General features: G+C 36.7%; 1 protein-coding gene across 1 annotated transcript; it reads right to left on the bottom strand.

Moving 5' to 3' along the window:
• Positions 1-1,383: 1,383 nt before the first annotated feature.
• LOC127840352 (ADP-ribose pyrophosphatase, mitochondrial-like) lies at positions 1,384-15,713 on the bottom strand. The gene is made up of 8 exons (XM_052368761.1): positions 15,576-15,713; positions 11,535-11,629; positions 10,661-10,864; positions 6,832-7,042; positions 4,888-4,998; positions 3,957-4,120; positions 3,152-3,275; positions 1,384-1,488 (listed from the first exon to the last, which is right to left on the bottom strand). The coding sequence occupies exons 1-8, from the start codon at positions 15,711-15,713 to the stop codon at positions 1,384-1,386; spliced, it is 1,152 nt and encodes a 383-aa protein (XP_052224721.1).
• Between the last annotated feature and the right edge of the window lie 4,608 nt (positions 15,714-20,321).

Genomic DNA, 20,321 nt, shown 5'->3' with positions numbered 1-20,321 from the left:
GTTGTCACTACGCAATAACTACTTGATGATTCCAAAACAAATCTGGTGAGGTGCAGTTCTAACTGTTTTATAGCAGTTTCTACTCTCCGCATATATGTAATGGTCACTTTACACTTATTTCCTAAAAAAATATTAAATTTATTCTTAATATCCTTTATGTGAAGTATCAATCTAATCGGTCAATTTGTTGACGAGTTATTGATCGGAAACGATTTTCACACTTAGTGTCATAGTGACCTTGACCTTTAACATAGTGAACCCAATTTCAAAAGGGGTCATCTACTGTCGAAGACTAATGCACATGTGAAGCATCAAGCCAATCGGTCAAATGGATGACGAGTTATTAATCGGACACGATTTTCACACTAAGTGTGATAGTTACCTTGACCTTTGACATTATGACCCCAATTTCAATAGGGGTCATCTACTGTCCAAGGCCAATGCAAAGGTGAAGTATCAAGCCAATCAGTCAATTCATTGACGAGTTATTGATCGGAAACCATTTTAACACTTAGTATGATAGTATAGGGGTCATCTACTACCCAAGGCCAATGCACTTGTGAAGTATCAAGCCAATCGGTGAATTCGTTGTCAATTTATTGATCGGAAACAATTTTCACACAAAGTGTGATAGGGACCTTGACATTTTACCTAGTGACCCCAATTTCAATAGGGTTCATCTACTTTCTAAGGCCAATGCACATGGGAATTATCCAGCCAATTGGTGAATTCGTTGACGAGTTATTGATCGGAAACGAACTGGTCTACCGACATTCAGACTGGTCCACCGACAGTGTACCGACAGTTTACCGACAGTCTCCGGACAGTCTACCGACTGACAGCCAGCAAAACAATATACCCCTTCTTCTTCGAAGAGGGGCATAATAATACTAAGTAATTAGTTCCTAGCAATGTCATTTTTTGAAACAAGTTGTGACCGTTTTGCATTCCCTGTTTTCAACATTTTGAATAACTGAAGCAATAATTTTGTGGTAGGTATCATGCATTTTCGCGACCACCAAGCAATGAGGACTGGCGTTTATTGACAATCTCTGCCCTTGAAGCCCAAGCTCAATGAAAGGTATCAAGTATGCGTGCTGGATATAAGAGCCTCCTTCCTGGAAAACTGGGCTGAATGCATGTGCATAAAATGTTGTACCAGATTAGCCTGTGTAATCTGCAAAGGCAAATCATGAAAAACGCATTTTGCTTTTATGGAATTTGTTGTTTATAGAATGTCTCTTTACACCAAAAATTCGTTCAGGTTCACAGTGTGCTTCCTTATTAGCCTGTGCGGACTACACTGGCTTATCTGGGATGACACAATGTGCACATGCATTTAGCTGGGTTTTATCACAACGAGTAAACACATGTGGCTTGAGCTCAGTGGTAGGCTTCATGTATGCGTGCTGCCTCCTTGACTATGACACCTTCATTTCCAAACATCTTCACGTACGGTGACACTTCCTTCCACTTGACGCTGGCATCCTGTAGTCATTTAAGACATAATTTTGATATCAAATATTTATTTAGCTTTGCTGTCTGTCTGTGTTGTGGGAAGAAACCTTACAAGCTGTCTTTGAGAGAAATCACTCTCACATTGAGTGGAAAGGTATCAAACTGGTGTTCTCTAGATCATTTATCTAACCGCATATCCATAGCAACACAGTAACCTACCTTATATTGACTTCTGAAGTGACTTTTCTCTTAAAACAACAAATACTTTCTTTATTGATCAACCACTTAGATGCTCGTAGAGGGTAAAATAATCATCATCAATTAATAATACATGTACCTATATCTCAAGTTTCATTAACTGCCAAGTGTACCCTACAAATGACCAAAGTGTAAAGGTACCGATGACACAACATAATTGTATGCATCAATTAAGTGTGACCTTGACTTTTTAAGCAAGGTGTGACACGCTTTCTCCTCATGGTAAACATCATGTACAAATCATTTTATAATTGCATGATAAGTGATGAAGTTACAGCCTTGACAAGATCTTTCATAGCCAAATATCATTTTGACCTGTATGTATGACCTTGACTTTTGAGGAAGGGAGACTGTTGTCACACATGACATATAGTCACAAGATGGAGAACATTTATGAAGAAAATGTTTAAAACATCATGATCAATGATGAAGTAGGCTGTTTTATGGCCTAATCAGACCTTTGACCTTAAAGTGCAACCTTGAATTTTGAGGCAAGGAGTCAGGTGTTATATGTGACTTGCAATGTCCTCAAGGTATTATTTGTGGGAAATTATTTCAAATTGAATAAATGACAAAGTTACACAGACAATGCATTTTTTGGCCGAATTCAACCAATGACCTCTAAATGTGGCCTTGAACTTTTAGGAAGGGAAAGGCAAAATACTTGCAACTTGTCATCTTATGATGTTACCTTATTGGGGTAAGTTATTTTCAAATTGCATCATAAATTACAAAGTAACAGTCCTGACAATCTCGGACATATACACCCACGGTAACTTTCATTTGTTTATTTTTTTCTCATTTTTATGTTTCAATCTGACAAGATCATTGTGAATATACAACAAAACACACAAGTCCAGTATGCTTTCTTCCGACTTTATACAACTCATCATTTTTCATAACTATTCCTCTGTTGTTCTTTTCTTTTCTCTCTAAAAAAAATAATATATTAGCATATCTTGTATAACATGTCTGAAATGTATTGCTTTGTACAATCACTATGTTGTATGATCATATACATGTTTACATTGTATGTATGATATTGAATAAAAAAAATAAAATTCATTTGACCACTTTGGCTGCGTTATCAAGCTTTCCACAAACCTGCTAGACAAAAAGGATCTTAAATTTAAATGTTAATTCACAATCATGTTATAATACTGAAAAAGACAATCTACCTCTGGTAGACTGAACTTCGTTCTGGAAAAAATGGGCTTATTGCATGTGAGTAAAGTGTCATGTGAAGACTGCACAGGCTAGTCAGTGATGACACTTTCCACATGAACAATCTTTTTGTTTAAAAGATACTTTGTTTAAAATATTTTCATAAAAAATGAAATTGTCATTCCTGATTAATCTGGGACAACACTTTGCGCATATGCATTAAACCCAGTTTTCAAAGAACATGTAATTTTGCTATTATATATTAACCTACCTCAGGTAGACTGCTGTCAAATGTGTCGCCATGGTCATAGTGGAAGTTCCAGACTTCTGTCTCCACCCAGGCATTGTCCGTGTTACGTGGATCGTCCAGGTAACCCTTGTACAGCAGCGTTGGGCTGTAAGTACATCAGCATCATATAATAATTATGGTAATTGTACTATACAATATTTGTATTGTAAGACTTTATTTGAGACAGGGAACTGCCCATATCAAATTTCCTTTAATCCATATCTATTTACCAATATTCTTTATCTAAATGACGGACTTACCATATTAAAACCCTATATCAATGGTCTGGATTTTTTATTGAAATGATGAAATTTACCATACAAAAAGTCAATTTACTCCTTATCATTGGTCATATATGCGATACCTAAATAATGGAACATACCAAAGCCCTCATTGAAACCGTAAGTATCATTTGGCTGACAAACTTTATCTAAAAATGAACATACCAGAAGCACCGCAGGTCAATATCGGATGTTTGATATACTGTATCTTAATGATGGAACATACCAGAATCCTGATGAATCCATTTCATCTGACTAATTCACTTCATCCAAATTTGTGTGATATAATTTTTCTATATGAGGGAATATACAAAAGCCTCCATAAACCTAAATGATGGTTCATACCAGATGCTGATCCATATCAATTTTCTGATACCAAATAATGGAACATACCAAATCCATATTAGTCGTCTAATTCACATTATCTAAATGATGGATCATAGTTAAAGCCCCATAAATTCACAACAATATTTTTCAAATATACTTGATCCAAAAGATTAACATACCAGAAGCCATTTGAGTCCATATTGGACCTGGCCAGGGGCTGTAGGACCGAGGTCTGCTGACTGTAGATGGACACAGAGCGTGCAGCAAAGGAGAAGGGCATCTGACCCAGCCCAGGGGAGTTGGGCAGGCTTTCTGGCGGCCCTGCGGCAAACTTGGAGAAGAACTGAAATACATCATATTCTTTTCTGAGACAAAGGAACAAGATTTGGTTGCGTGGGGTGGTATTTTACCTCTTTTCATGTTACTGAAATACAATACATTCTAATCAGACACTAAAGAAGAAGATATTTATTTGGTTGAATATTTGAGCTTTTTCATATCAAATCTGGCGCACAGGAAGATTTTTTTTTACATTTGTTAATATCAAGACAGTCAGACAGTCACTTAACCTACTCACTCTTTTCATGAGTAAGCTGGTGAACCAGTATTAAGAGCAGACACTAAAACAAGTAACCAAGATATGGTCTACTTGAATCAAAGATATGGTGAGAATGGCAGTACATATAATTTCCCGACCAAACTTAACACAAGTCCTGTGAATAATTGTGACAAGTTTATAATTTCAAAAGACTGGTTGCTGAAATATTCATTTTATCTGACTTTCTCACTTTTTGGTTCTTTTGATAGCTAAATCTGAAATAACAAGATACTACAGGAATGTAAAATATTGCCTTTAACACTTATTTGACTTAATACATATTATGATTACAAGTTTGTTTAATTAATGTTAAAATGCATACAACATTGCAAACATTTATCTACATGTAAATATAGGCAAACACTGTTTTAATGATCTATTGGAAATCTGAAAGAATGCAGGGACTGTTTGACACTTAACACATTTTTGGAACAATCTCAGACCATCTACAACATGCGGGATGGCCCCCACAAGAGCTGCACCATACAGAATTGCTCGCACAAGAGACCCACCTGAATCATGTGATCTGTGTCGTACTGCTTCTGTTTCTCCTTGCCCAACACCTGCCTGATGAATGCCTGACACAAGATGCTGTGTGGGTTGCTTAGTCCATGCAAAACGTCCTGAAATCACACAGCATACATGGTTACAGGTAAAACAAGCGTCAATAAACTGTATTGGAGCCTTGTTCTTGGAAAGCTGGGCTTAATGTATAAGTGTAAAGTGTCGTTCTAGGTAAACCTGTGCAGTCCACACAGGCTGTTCAGTGACAACACTTTCCGCCTACACTGGATTTTCATTTAGAAGAGACCTTCTTCAAACAACTGTTTTCATAAAAGCAGACAGTTTTGTCCCTGATTAGCCTGTGAAGATTGCACAGGCTAATCTGCAATGATATTTTACCACATGCATTAAGCCCAGTTTTCACATTTTAATGTGCATACTCTCTATGTACTTTATGTCTAATGAAAGCCTTACACAGACTGGGGGCTGGTAAGTACGCGATGGATGTACTTAAATCACATACTAAAAATGCAGCAACCGTTGATATCCGCAAACAGTACTGGTTAAATACTTTAATATATATCTTACATTCAACAGAGACGTATTGTATTTAACACTTAAGTACAAAATGTATTCACCTCTAGCATTTTCTGTTTCGTAAACTAGCCGCGAGACTTCTTTCTTTTTTCAATACAAATATTTGGTTTACTTTGTCAAGTAATATTATACCTCGAAAAACATGGTTATTTATTTTCCACAAGTGACGTCAACATCTTGAGTTAGGTGAAGCGGAAAAAATCCATTGACACAAAAAATGTGCGAATATTTAATGATATATTGCATAAGTATGATGTTCTGGAAACATATTTCAGTCTTATTAGTTGTGTCACATAGCATGGCCTGACTTCATGCAACCGATCGGACTCACACAAGTTCTCAGATCACCATAATTTATTAACATTATATTCAATATGATCAACGTCACGCCAAATGGGTAGTTATATACAAGTTCATGCCATATGCTGGCAGTGTAGCTCTAGACTGCTCTGCCCAGTCCCTTAGTATGGTCAGGAGCTACCCTGTTGGCTTTAAAGTCATGCAGGGTTTCATGGTATAATTAGTAGCCTTGGTAGCTCCTGATCAGACTGCACTGATGCTCAGGCTGGTCTGGAACTGTGCTGACCCCATCCTGCATAATATGACCTATTTTCGTATCAGCAGGTCATATGTAGAGCTGTGTTACACGCACTTCGAGAAGCAAGATAGTTGAGGTTTACTAAATCTCTTAAACAGACAGGACTAGCCACCATATGTTTAGTATTGTACAATAATGAGGTCTTTAAATATGCAACAGAGCTATAACATGCACAAAACATTCCGCAATTAGTAACCCATTCCATAAAAATTCTAACAATAAAAATTTAGTTGAAAAAGTAATGTTCATCTGTTTATATTGATGTATTGAATCTACATATGCACATCTTTATTTTGGCATTGTCACAATGTATTCATTAACAGAAAAGCTTTTAGAACAAAATTAAATGCATACTCTACAATTGTTTAATTGTTTAATTTGAAAACACATGACTCAACAGGCACAAGGACAAAGGATTATAATCTATCCATAGTTTGCCTATCTAAGCTTTTTAATAGAAATTGAGTTATTTTGCAGAAAAACAAATGCATAACATATCTAAAGGATAAAATGTACATTTGCGTTCATTGTTATTGTTAATCATAAATAGGTTTCCTTCTGAACATTTTTGTGGTATCAATTGCCCGTATTTCTTATTGTTTGTATTTCACAAAACAAGGTAAGAAGAACACCACACATAATTTCCTAAATGTAAATGCTTTTGTTGGTGTTCAGTTTAAAGTCATTAAACATAGCTATGTTGCTTCTAAACCTATCAAACAAACTAATTTAAACTTAGTTTACACAGTAGGCATACCCCAGGAAGAGCAAAGTCCAAATCTGTGACGTCCACCTTCTGTACAGCTATGAACTCAAGGACGCGTTTACCCTCTACATACAGGAACTTGAAGGTGCCGTCCGGGTTCCTCATCCTTCTCCACCGGGTCACAACAACCTTGATCATGTGATTGGGTCCCCACCGCCACAGAACACCTTTACCTCTCATGCCTGTACGCCCCATCGGGTTGCTGATGAAAAGTAGAATTACAACATAATGAGCCTCGTTCAGGATAAACTGGGCTTAATGCATGAGTGTACATCCCTCATCAGCCTATGCAGTCTGCTGTTGTGCTTTTATACTATATTACGTTTAAAGGAAGTATCTTTTTAGCAATAATTCAGTTTAGGCGAAAAAAGTTGTCCCTGATAGTCTTTACAGACTGCACAGGCTTATCTGGGACAACACTTTACAGACATGTACTAAGCTGTATTTTCCTAAAGCGTGGCTCTATTGATTTTTTTCACAACCAATTAAAACTTTATTTATCCATCATTTGAACATAAATCAGTGATTTTGGCAGAACATAAATGAAACAAATTTACGCAATTTATTTGTAAATTTCTTCCAAATGAGTGCCAAAGATGTTTGGTGAAGTGCAGAAACTAATGCAGCGCTGTTTTTTCCCAATTAAGAGAAATACCTGTACCGGCCCAATTTTGGAAAATTGTGTGCGAAAAACCCTAAAATTGGGAAAATTCGCGTCTTGAAGTCTTCATTTTGGGATATTGGTGTATTTGATTTTGTGCTCCAAAATACATTAAAATTGATAACTAAATGTTGTCAAGTTGTCAACATTATATTTATATTTAGTTCAAGCGATAAAGCTGCATAGGGAAACTAACTCAATGTTGCATGTTAATAATTTTTTTTTTTAAACCTTCAATTGTGAATTTGTTTGACAGTAGTATTTTTTTCCTAATTGGGAAATGCCGTTTTCCGGTACTTTATAAAGAAGGAAAAACCCGCTGTTAAATGGTAAAGCAGTTCTGGGGTAAGTTTGAAGTTGGGCCAGCCCCCAAAAATGGTTTGTATTGATCGTTCCAAAGCGGTGATCCCATTTTTGATGATTTTATGCAAATAAATGGGTTTCTGTTGTTAAAATAGTGGATCAGAACATGAAACGCTCTTCTGACCGGGTAACTGGTGTTAAAATGTTTGCAATATCAATAAAACAAGAGCCATATTAACGTGGCCATCCCCGCCGAAATGTGTTTGCTTGTATAATTATTAGAACATTAGTTTTAGAGAGTAGAATAATATTTATAAAACATAGCACCTGTGTAATCTATTTATATGTCAAGGACCAATTAGTTATATTGGAGTTATGCTGTAGAGAATTAAATATATGGAAATGAAAGAAAGGGGGGTAATTAAAAAAGAAGACTTGACTACGAAATTAAATAAAGGGTTTATGTTTTAAGTTTTAAGTGAATCCCTTATATTGAATGGGTTTATGTTTTCAGTTTCAAATCAATCCCTTATATATAATTAAAGTTATGAGTCGGACAAACATTTACTTTGCAATTAAATAAAGAGAGATAATTGAAAAACTAAGGTAGATAGAGTTGTGGTATTTGGTCACTGAACTCTTCTTACTTGTCATCTGTTCATATTTCAAATTTCAAGTTAATCCCTTCAGTAGATTTAGAGTAAATCCCTTCAGTATATTAAGAATTATGCCCCTGACAAAACGGATACAAATTTACTATGAAACTAAATAAAGGGAGATAATTAAAAAACTAGGGCCGATAGAGTTATGGTTCATGTTCACCGCACTTCTCCTAGTTGCCATCTGCTTATATTTCTAATTTCAAGTAAATCCCTTCAGTAGATTTAGAATTATGCTCCGGACAAATATTTACTCTGAGCCTAGAGTTTTGTCACAGACTGGACGTATACCCACACATGCTGCACTGACACAGAATGTTTTGCATACTGCCTTCACAAAGCTAGAGAAGATAATTTATGGCAATTTTTGAGAATTATTTTGCCATTATCATTGATGGCCATTTTGACCTTTGAACTTTTAAATTCTTTCACATGACGCGCCGTCCAATGACTGTGAACAAAATAAATGTACAGAGTCATTTTAAAATCTCACAATGAATGACATAGTTATGGCCCGGACAAGCTCATTTATGGCCATTTTAGACATTTGAACTCCAAGTGAGTCCTTGACCTTGGGGATATCGACGTTATTCTTTCGAATGACACACCGTCCATTGATTGTAAACACATGTACCGAGTAATTTTAAAATCTCACAACGAATGACATAGTTATGGCCCTGACGAGATCATTTATGGCCATTGTTGAACTTTGAACTCAAAGTGTGACCTTGACCTTGGAGATACAGACGTTATTCTTTCGCATGATACACCGTTCAATGATTGTAAATAAATGTACCCAGTAATTTTAAAATCTCACAATGAATGACATAGTCATGGCCATGACAAGATCATTTATGGCCATGTTTGACCTTTTAACTCGAAGTGTGGCCTTGACCTTGGAGATATCGACGGTATTCTTTCGCATGACAAACCGTCCAATGATGGTGAACAAATGTGCAAAATGATTTTAAAATCTCACAATGAACGAAATAGTTATGTCCCGGACAAGCTCATCTATGGCCATTTTTGACCTTTGAACTCAAAGTGTGACCTTGACCTTGGAGATATCGACGGTATTCTTTCGCATGACATACCGTCCAATGATGGTGAACAAATGTGCCAAATGATTTTAAAATCTCACATTGAACGATATAGTTATGGCCCGGACAAGCTCGTTTATGGCCATTTTTTACATTTGAACTCAAAGTGTGACCTTGACCTTGGATATATCGACGTTATTCTTTCGCCTGACACACCTTCCAATGATGGTGAACAAATGTGCAAAATGATTTTAAAGTATCACAATAAATGACAAAGCTCATATATGGGCAACTCCAAGTGTGACATTGACCTTGGAGATATCGACGTACTTCTTTCGCATGACACAACGTTCCATGATGGTGAACAAATGTACAAAGTCATTTTAAAATCTAACGATAAATGACATAGTTATGGTCCGGACAAAATTTCGGTTTAAAACGCACTAAGTGACCCGTTATCTAGTTTTTGACCCGGCATGACCCATATTCAAACTTGACCTAGACATTTCGAAGATACAACTTCTGACCAAGTTTGGTGAAGTTTTGTGAAGATCGGATGAAATTTTCGGGACAGACCGACAGACCTACCGACCGACCGACAGATAGGCTCCTATATAGCCCCCATTACCAATTGTAATAGGGGTATAATTAAATAAAGGGAGATAATTCAAAGACTAAGGTAGTAAGAGTTATGGTTCTGAGTAACTGCACTTCTCCTTCTTGCCATCTGTTTACATTTTAAGTAAATCCCTTCAGTTGATTTAGAATTATGCTCCGGATAACAATTTACTTTGAAATTATATAAAGGGAGATAATTTAAAAACTAAGGTAGATAGAGTTATGGTTCTTGGTCACTGCACTTCACCTAAATGCAATATGTTTATATTCCAAGTTTAACGTAAATCCATTGAATAAATTTGGAGTTTTGCTCTGGACAAAGTTTCGGACGGAAGGACGTACAGACGGAAGGACAGACGGAAGGACAGACGGACGGACAGACAGACGGAGACTTTTACTATATCCCTTTCCGAAATTTCGGCGGGGATAAACATCAAACTTCTAAGTGAGAGATTTTCAAGAATACAGAAATCAATATTTCAAAATCATGAGAAAAATACATGCAGTCAAAGAAAAACAAACTATGTGACCATACTAACATGGGTATTTCAAGTGGGTCTACAGCATATCTCATAGGGATGCCGTTCACGTAGATCCAGGAGCGCCGGTCGACCTCCACGGTGACGTCGTTCTCCTTGTATTTGGTGACCGTGTTCCATTGCGGCATGAAGTCTAGGATATTGCTGTGAGCAATGTTTAGATTACTGGCCCGAAACGCCTTCTCACACTTTATCCGAGTAATACTAAATAAGATGTTGTTTTTAAATTTTTATTTCATGCTTTACGGTGGCTTATAGAGAAATATCAGTGAATTAAAACTGATAATTTCACTGTTTCAAACAGTGAAAATTAACAGTGAACATTATCGATAATTTTCACTTTTTACTATGAAATTATGTTAAATTTTTGACGAAATTACGTCATTTTCCCAACGAAATACTTTAGTTAAACTCTTTAACAATGTATATAAACTGTGAAAAAAAGCATAAAATAAAAACAAAATTTGTGATCATAGAAAATATATTTTTCACTCGTGGCGCAATTTTTTCTATGATCACTCGTGTATTAAAATCGATAATCCATCGAATCCAACAAATATCCTCTATTTAATTGTATTTCTAGAAATATATACATTATTTCTGTGAATTCACGGCTATCCGTTAACAAACTCTCACTTTTCCTTTGTTAACCATGACTAAGTGCACATACTTATGACTTAAAACATGACCAGGCAGACAGACACACAAACAAACAAATCAACGAAATACAGACAAACCAATCACTCTATGCCTTCCGTATCAGATAATGATGAGGCCAAAGAGACATTATTTGCCTAATATTGAAAGAATCAAACGCCACATGCAAATACAATGTATATTTAAATGCAACAACAATTTATATTTAATCACTCACTCTAAAATATCCTCATCCACAAACAGGATTTCACTCTCAGGAAATTTAGACTTCTCCAGGGAAAAGGTCTTTGGATCATACACGTCATACAGGACCTATAAAATAAAGAAGAAATAACTCACTCTGAAAAAACATACTTAATTCATGTGCGTTAAGTGATGTCCTAAATTAGCCAGTGCAGTCCACACAGACATATCAGGGACGACACTTTCCTCTTTGTTTTTTAAGTAAAGGAGAGTATTACTTGAAACAAAAAATACCATAAAAAAGACTAGTGGGCCTCAAAGGCCCAAAGTCGCTCACCTGATATTCAAATGATCAGACATGTTCAGTGTAGCCCCTGATGTCATTAGAACAAATGTTCTAACCAACTTTCATGAATAGTGAACACCCTGGCTGCCACGTTTTTCAACAGACCGGAACAACTTTTGTACAAATCCAATATATCATTAAAACAAATAGTCTGATCTAGTTTCATGAAGACTGGACAATAAATGTTACTTCTAGAGTGTTAACAAGTTTTTACAATAGCCATATAAGGAAAAATGCACCGCATCTGGTGGCCATGTTTTTCAACCAACTGGTATAATTTTAAACTCGTCCAAAATATCAAAGGAACAAATCTTCTGACCAAGTTTCATGAAGATCAGACAATAAATGTGGCATGACAGGCCTCGAGAGTGTTAACAAGGTTTTACTATAGCCATATTTGGAAAAATGCCCAGCCCCCTGGTGCCCATCTTTTTCAACCAACCGGAACTATTTTTCAATTAAGATAGGATATTATTGGGACAAATCTTCTGACCAAGTTTCATGATGATCAGACAATAAATGTGGCCTCTAGGATGTTAACAAGGTTTTACGATAGCCATATAAGGAAAAATGCCTTGCCCCCTGGTGGCAATATTTTTTATCAAAACCTAACCATTTTTGAACTCGTCCAAGATATCAATAGGATGAATCTTCTGACCGAGTTTATGAAGATCAGGCAATAAATGTATCCTCTAGAGCGTTAACTAGGTTTTACTGAAGCCATATATAGCCAAAATATGCCCAGCCCCCTAGTGGCCATGTTTTTCAAGCAACAGGAACCATTTTCAAACTTGTCAAAGATATAATTTGGACAAATCTTCTGACCAAGTTTCATGATGATCGAACATTAAATATGGCCTCTAGGGTGTTAACAAGGTTTTACTAAAGCTATATAAGGAAAAATGCCCCGCCTCCTTGGCGGCCATGTTTTTCAACCAACAAGAACCATTTTATAAGTCAACCAAGATATAATTAGGACAAATCTTCTGACCAAGTTTCATGAAGATCGGACAATAAATGTGGCCTCTAGAGAGTTAACAAGGTTTTACTAAAGCCATATATAGCAATATGAGGAAAAATGCCCCGCCCCCTGGTTGCCATGTTTTAAAAGCAACCGAAACCATTTTCGAACTTGTCCAAGATATCACTGGGACAAATTTTCTGGCCAAGTATCATGACGATCGGAAAATAAATGTGGCCACTAGAGTGTTAACAAGGTTTTACTTTGGCCATATATGGAAACATGTCCTGCCCCCTGGCGGCCATTTTTTTCAACGAACTGGCATCATTTTTGAACTCTTGCAAGATATTATTTGGCTAAATCGTCTGGCAAAGTTTCATGAAGATCGGACAATAAATGTGGCCTTTATAGCGTTAACAAGGTTTAATTAAGCCATAAGAAAAAATGCCCCGCCCCTTGGCAGCCATGTTTTTCAAGCAAAAGTAACCATTTTCAAACTCATCCAAGATATCATTGAGACAAATCTTCTGACCAAATTGCTTGAAGATTGGACAATAAATGTGGCCTCTAAATTGTTAACAAGGCAAATGTTGACGCCGCACGACGCACAACGGAAAAAAGGCGATCACAAACGCTCACCATGAGCACATTGTAATCAGGTGAGCTAAAAAGTGTGCCTTGATTAGCCTGTATGAACTGCACAGGCTTATTTGGGACAACACCTAACGCACATGCATTAAACTCTGTTTTCCCAGAGCCAGGCTCAGAAGATTATGAGTAGACCCTTAACCAAATTACAGGACTTGTAAAAATATTATGCTGAAATAATTTGAAATGATAACAGTATATAATTCTAAGTATTATGAAAAAAGTTTCAATGAAAGTGCAATGGCAAAATGCAAAGTTGTATATTTTGTTGTTGAAAATTTCGGCAATTACACTTATAATACAGCTAATATTTCAAGAAGGACCTCATGCTAGCTCAGGTACCTAACCTCATAATTTTGCTATGAAGAGACTTCCTTTGAACATAAAATACAATAAAAGCGGAAAGTGTCGTACCTGATAAGCATGTGCGGACTCCACGACAATTTATGCACATGCATTAAACCACCTTTTCATAAAGCAAGGCTCATATCTAATTAATTTTTTTTATCCCAGACAGAACAGCAGCTCCATACTGGTTAACCATTTCCCCATAAGAAGCAAAGTGAAAATGGCTTTTGCAACCAGCATAAAACCAGAACAGTGTACGAGTAACTCGCAGGCTGTTCAGGTTTTATGCTGTTTGCTTCTCATCCGTATCATGGGGTTAGAAAAGAACTTGAATCATGTAAGAAAGGTCTTAAATCAAATATAACTTTCTAAGGGACTACAAATGCGTCAAAATACTTATCTACGTGGTCAAGGATTAAATATTGTCGCACAAACAGGATCCCCGTTAGTTTTATTACCTAAGTTTATGCACTTTTTATTTCTGGTGGGCTGCAGTTTTTTGTTTTTAATATTTCTGTAACAAAGTAACCACAATTTTGGTCTGACAAATAAACTGTATGGCCATTATCCATCTACAGAGTTTCATCACCGTAGGTTAAGTACTTTTTGATTTGTCTCAGGATCCAGATTCTAGTTTACACAACTTTCCATAACCACAGCAACCACACATTTTTGGTGTCAAAGAAGAAGAAATAAAACGCATATTCCCCAAATAGCTCTCAATCAACGTAGCTTAATGGGGATATTGAATTATCCAAATTTTTGGGATAGACAGATGGATGGAAGGACTGAAAAAAACTTTAATAACATACATATTTACAGTTTGGCTATCTGTCCTCATACCATTTTTTATCAACCTAGATAAAGTACTTCTAGAGTTATATTAGAGTACATAATTGGATGGACAGATGGAAACATATATGCACAGATTGACTGGACCTATAGTTACACCAGGACGATCAAACAACATACATGTACATGACAATAATGTAAAACGGTCACCAAGAAAAATATAATACTCAATGCAACGAAAACAATTCATATGAGCCTCACTGTGGGAAATATGGGCTTAATGCATGTGCGTACTTTGTCAACAAAGATTAGCCTTTGCAGTCCACACAGGCTAATTGGGGACAAAACGTTTCCCTTTTCAGGAATTGTTCGATTGAAGAAAGTCTCTTCTAAATGAAATTCCAGTTAAGGCGAAGAGCATTGTCCTTGATTAGCCTGTGCAGACTGCACGGGGTAATAAAGGATGACACTTTATGTGGTGTCCTTACAACACAGGATAAACGCAGAAACAAGTCATTACTCTGTTTCAATGGTTTTATTTAGTGTATTCATTTCATCATAATCGTACCAACAATAACTTCTTATTGAAGAGTAGCTTACGTCATTTGGTAGATAACTATTACAGTTCTATTGCAGCATACTCACAAGATTTATCTCCCTTGGACCATGTATCAATATACCACATATCCTCCTCCTTAGATTTTTCATAAGTTTACTTTTGAAAACCAGAAACTAACTTTTTATATTGAAACTATAAATCAACATTTGGAAACAGTTAGAATTTCTAAGCAGAACTATCCTTGTTCTAATTGTCTTAAACAAATAGTAACTTAAAACATTATTACTTCAGTTAACACAAAATTTGAAAACATTGTATAACAAACAGCTCTTGTCTACACATAGTCTTTCAGTTTAACAGGTCTCCTTCGTTCTCTGATTGGTCTGGCAGACTTCTCGACTGTTTGTGTTTGGTCGGTTACCATTTCAGTGTTCTCCTTTGGAGTCTCTTGGTCCTGAATAATCACTTGATCGCGTTGTTTTTCCAACTCATCAATGTGAAAAGGAACATTCTTTTCCCACTCATTTTCACTTGATTCATTTTCGTAGCACTTTTTCATCTGATCTATGTGCCTTTTTACCACATTTTGACCATTCAACTTTACTTTAAATGACACTGAACCATTTTTCTCAATTACATGACCTTTTAACCACTTATCACCATGAACACCGTAATTCTTAACATACACATGATCACCTTCTTGAAATTCACTTTTACTCTTGCAGGGATGGTTAATTTGTTGTTGGCACTGCTTCCTCTCTACCCTTTCTCTGAGATTTGGTTGAATTAAATCCAAACGAGTTTTCAGCTTCCGATTAAGCAGCAGCTCTGCAGGTGTTTGTCCAGTTGTAGATTGACATGTTGTTCTATAATGGAATAAGAATCTTGATACTTTCGTTTGTATCGAACCTGCTCCTTGCTTTTTCATTCCATTTTTGAATGTTTGAACCGCTCGTTCCGCTAATCCATGGGTTGATGGATGATATGGCGCAGATGTAATGTGTTTTATACCATTAAGCGTCATGAATTTTTGAAATTCGTCACTGGTAAAACAACTTCCATTGTCCGAAACGATGACATCTGGTAATCCATTTGTAGCGAATGATTGTCGTAACAACTCGGTAGTTGCCTCTGATGTCGCTGTTGAAGTTGGATATACGTCCATCCATTTCGAATGCGCATCGATAATCACGAGAAACATTTTCCCCATGAACGGTCCAGCATAATCGATATGAACTCTTGACCATGGTCTTCCAGGCCAATCCCATGAATGTAATGGTCCTTTGGTTTCAGTCTTACTGTTGATCTGGCAAGTATGACACTCTTTTACTTTAAGTTCGATGTTTTTGTCCATATTTGGCCACCATAGATATGAACGTCCTAGTGCTTTCATCTTGCTCATGCCAATATGTCCATCATGTAGTTCATTTAGTAACATTTCACGACCTTGTGGTGGTACGATTACCCTTGTTCCCCAAAGTATGCAGTCACTAACCACACTCAGTTCACTTTGACGGTTAAAGTATGGCTTATAGTCATTGTCAACATCAAATGGCCAACCTTGCAGAATGTATGTTTTTACCTTACTCAAAACAGGATCACTAGCTGTCCATTGTCTAATCTGTTTTGAAGTCACGGGACTTGTTTCCAGGAAGTTCATTAACAGAATCGTCTCCCCTGGTACTGGTGGTTCCTTATTTTCCGTTTTTAGCGGAAATCTACTCAGACTATCTGCATGCCCTATGCATGATCCAGGCTTATGCACAAGGATGTAGTTGTAGGCACTTAATATTAATGACCAACGAACGATTCTTGCCGAAGCCATCATTGATGTCCCTTTGCCCTCTTTGAACAATCCTAACAAAGGCTTATGATCCGTAATGATACAAAACTGTTTGTTTGCATACAAGTACTGATGGAATTTTTTAACCCCAAAAATAATAGCTAGTCCTTCTTTCTCTATCTGGCTATAATTCTTTTCACTCTTTGTTAATGTTCTGGACGCGAAAGCAATCGGTCGTTCCGAACCATCTTCCATTTTGTGAGATAATACCGCTCCCACTCCATATTGTGACGCATCACATGTAAGTATGACTTCCTTACTTTGATCATAATGCACTAGAAGGTCTGATTCAACTAATAGTTTTTTAGACTTAATCCACGACTCTTCTTGTTGTTTGCCCCAGGTGAATGGTTCTCCTTTTTGAAGATGTAAGTACATTGGCGCTAACACTGTCGAGATATTTTGTAGAAATCTCGAATAATAGTTTATCAACCCTAAATAGCTCTGTAGCTCTTTCTTGTCAGTGGGTCTTTCCATTGCTTCCACTGCTTGAATTTTATCTTTAAGTGGTTCAATCCCTGATTCTGATATTTTATGTCCAAGATATATCACTTCTTTACCCATGAAGATGCATTTACTTTTCTTCAGTTTCATTCCTGCTTCTTGAAGTCTCTTAAAAACCTCGCATACTCTTGTGTTGTGTTCATGCACAGTATTTCCCGCTACTAAAATGTCATCTACTCTCACCCTTACTCCTTCTAGCCCTTGTACAATGTTATCTATAACTCTTTGGAATATTCCTGGACTTGAAGCTATTCCATAGCAAAGTCTATTGTACTCGTAAAGTCCTTGGTGAGTATTGATTGTAGTGTATTGTCTTGAATTTTCATCTAATTCAATCTGCTGGTACGCGTTACTGAGATCTAACTTGGAAACGTATTTTCCTTTCAAGTTCGCGAATAAATCTTCAGTCTTTGGAATGGGGTAATTGTCCAATTGTGACGCAGGATTTATGGTTACTTTATAATCCCCGCATATCCTGATACTTCCATCTTCTTTCACTATTGGCACTATTGGAGCTGCCCATTCTGAGTATTGTACTTTCCTTATTGTACCTTCTGTCTCTAACTTATCCAGTTCCTTACCAATTTTTTCTTTAAGTGCGTACGGTACCGCTCTTGCCTTAAAGTATTTGGCCTGTGCCCCATCTTTAAGTATTATCTTAGCTTTAATTCCCTGGTAAGTACCTCTTTCGCCGTCGAACATGCCTTCAAAATCACGAATTAAATCGTTTTCATCAGTACTTTCGAGCGTTTTAAAAATACTATGCCAGTTCAGTTGTATAGATTGAAGCCAGTCTATTCCGACCAAATCTGGACCATCGCCTTCGACAACGATCGCTGTAAAATCGCGCGTTTGGTTTCCGCTGGATACTCGTATCATGGTTTCGCCCACGATTGGTATCTCTTCCCCCGTGTATGTCCTTAACTTAACATGAGTTGGCTTCATTTTCCCGTCTATGTTCTTTAACGTCTTTCGCGATATGACTGACTTGGAAGCTCCCGTATCTATTTCCATGGGGACTGATATGCCATTTAACAGAAAATTCACAACTATGGGTTTCTCTCTTTTATTTGAATTCATTCTATAAAAGGTATACTCATTGTCTGAACTATTGTCTTCTTTTCCATCTAAGTACAGATGCTTTGATTTCTTTTTGTATCTTGAACTACTTTTGTTCTTTGATGAAGTACCTTCTTGGGCTTCTTTACATTTCTTCTTGAGATGCCCCTTTTTCTTGCAAATATAACATTCACCGTCTTTAAAGAAACACTCTTGAGGAGTATGTATCTTCCCCCCACATCTCCAACACTCTTTCAATGGAGGAGTCTGCTTCTTTGAATAGTTGGAATGTTTGTCATGTTTGACCTTATTTACAGAATGACTATTTGCACCCAATTTCTCATTTTTCTGTAGATCTGCAGCACTCTGCTCTGCCTGTTCCATTCCCTGAGCTATTGTTAATGCCCTTTCAAAAGTTAATTCACGCTCAGCCAGTAACCGTCGCTGAATCCGGTCATTGTTAAACCCACAAACCAATCTGTCTCGTAACATAGGCTCTAAAGTGTCTCCAAAGTTACAGTCAGCAGAAAGATGACGTAAATGAGCAACATAGGTTGATACTGATTGGTCACTTGTTCTGAAACAACTGTGGAACTTGTATCTTTGTACGATTTCAGATGGCTTGGGTTGTAAATGGTTTTTGACAATTTCAGCCAGTTGAGCGAATGTTTTATCACCAGGTTTGGCTGGTGACAGCAGATCACACATGAGTTTGTAAATTTGGACCATGTATCAATATACCACACTTTAAGCAATGCATTAAGCCCAATTTACCAGAAAGATTTTTGTTTTCTTCCAGATTATATAACCAATAAGTTCTACTTACCTCCCACGGCACATATTTGTCAATGACTCGGAACCGTTCAATGTGGGTACCAGGATAGGGTGACTGTCGGGAAGCGATGTGAATAAACGTGCCTTTTGTATTTATTATTCCCAGCAACTCTGTGTAGAGAAACATGCAAGCAATGAGGTATCATACAATTAATACAATTACACAAGATTTCTTAAAGGCCTTAATTTGTTCACCTTAGACATGAAAAAACTAAACTGTTATGCACAGATTTTGTGATATTTGTTTAAATACTTTGGTATTTATCAAGTTTTTTTGTACTCTGTACGATACATATTTGACATGGTCTGAGGCAGTATCAGAACAAAATTGGACCGTGTTCTGTAAAAAGGGGGTTTAATGCAAGTGCATAAAGTGTCGTCCCAGATTAGCGTGTGCAGTACGCCTGTGCAGACTGACTAATCTGTGACAAAACTTTACGCACATGCATTAAACTCCCTTTTCACATAGCACGGCTCAAATTAAAATGTTTGCTATACAAAAAAACAACAACAACAAAAACAAGTAACCCCTAAGGAGTCAATTTTTTTACACAGGGGCATTATTCAAATTAACTTAGCAGAGGACCATCATTCGATGTAACAAACCAATAATAAACCCCTAATTCAAGATTTGTAAAATTATTTTCTTATTAAGCCTATATAAATCACATGATCATTCTTCAGGCGTGGCCAGTTTTAACCCCAGGAGCATGATTTGAACAAACTTAGTAGAGGACCACCAGACGATGTTGCATACCAAATAATAAACCCCTTACGCTTCTACTTACAGAGATTAACATTTTGGAATGTAATAATTTTCAAATCTACTCTTAGCTATGGGGATCTAAATATGCAGCATACTGGACGAATTGAACAACTTTCAAAGAAAGTCACGAATGGATCAATCCTGTGAAGTTAAGTTTAAAA

Source organism: Dreissena polymorpha, chromosome 8, assembly GCF_020536995.1.
Source record: "Dreissena polymorpha isolate Duluth1 chromosome 8, UMN_Dpol_1.0, whole genome shotgun sequence".
Lineage (NCBI taxonomy): Eukaryota > Metazoa > Mollusca > Bivalvia > Myida > Dreissenidae > Dreissena > Dreissena polymorpha.
Note: the sequence above shows the minus strand (reverse complement) of the source record. Positions and strands in the feature narration are given on the sequence as shown.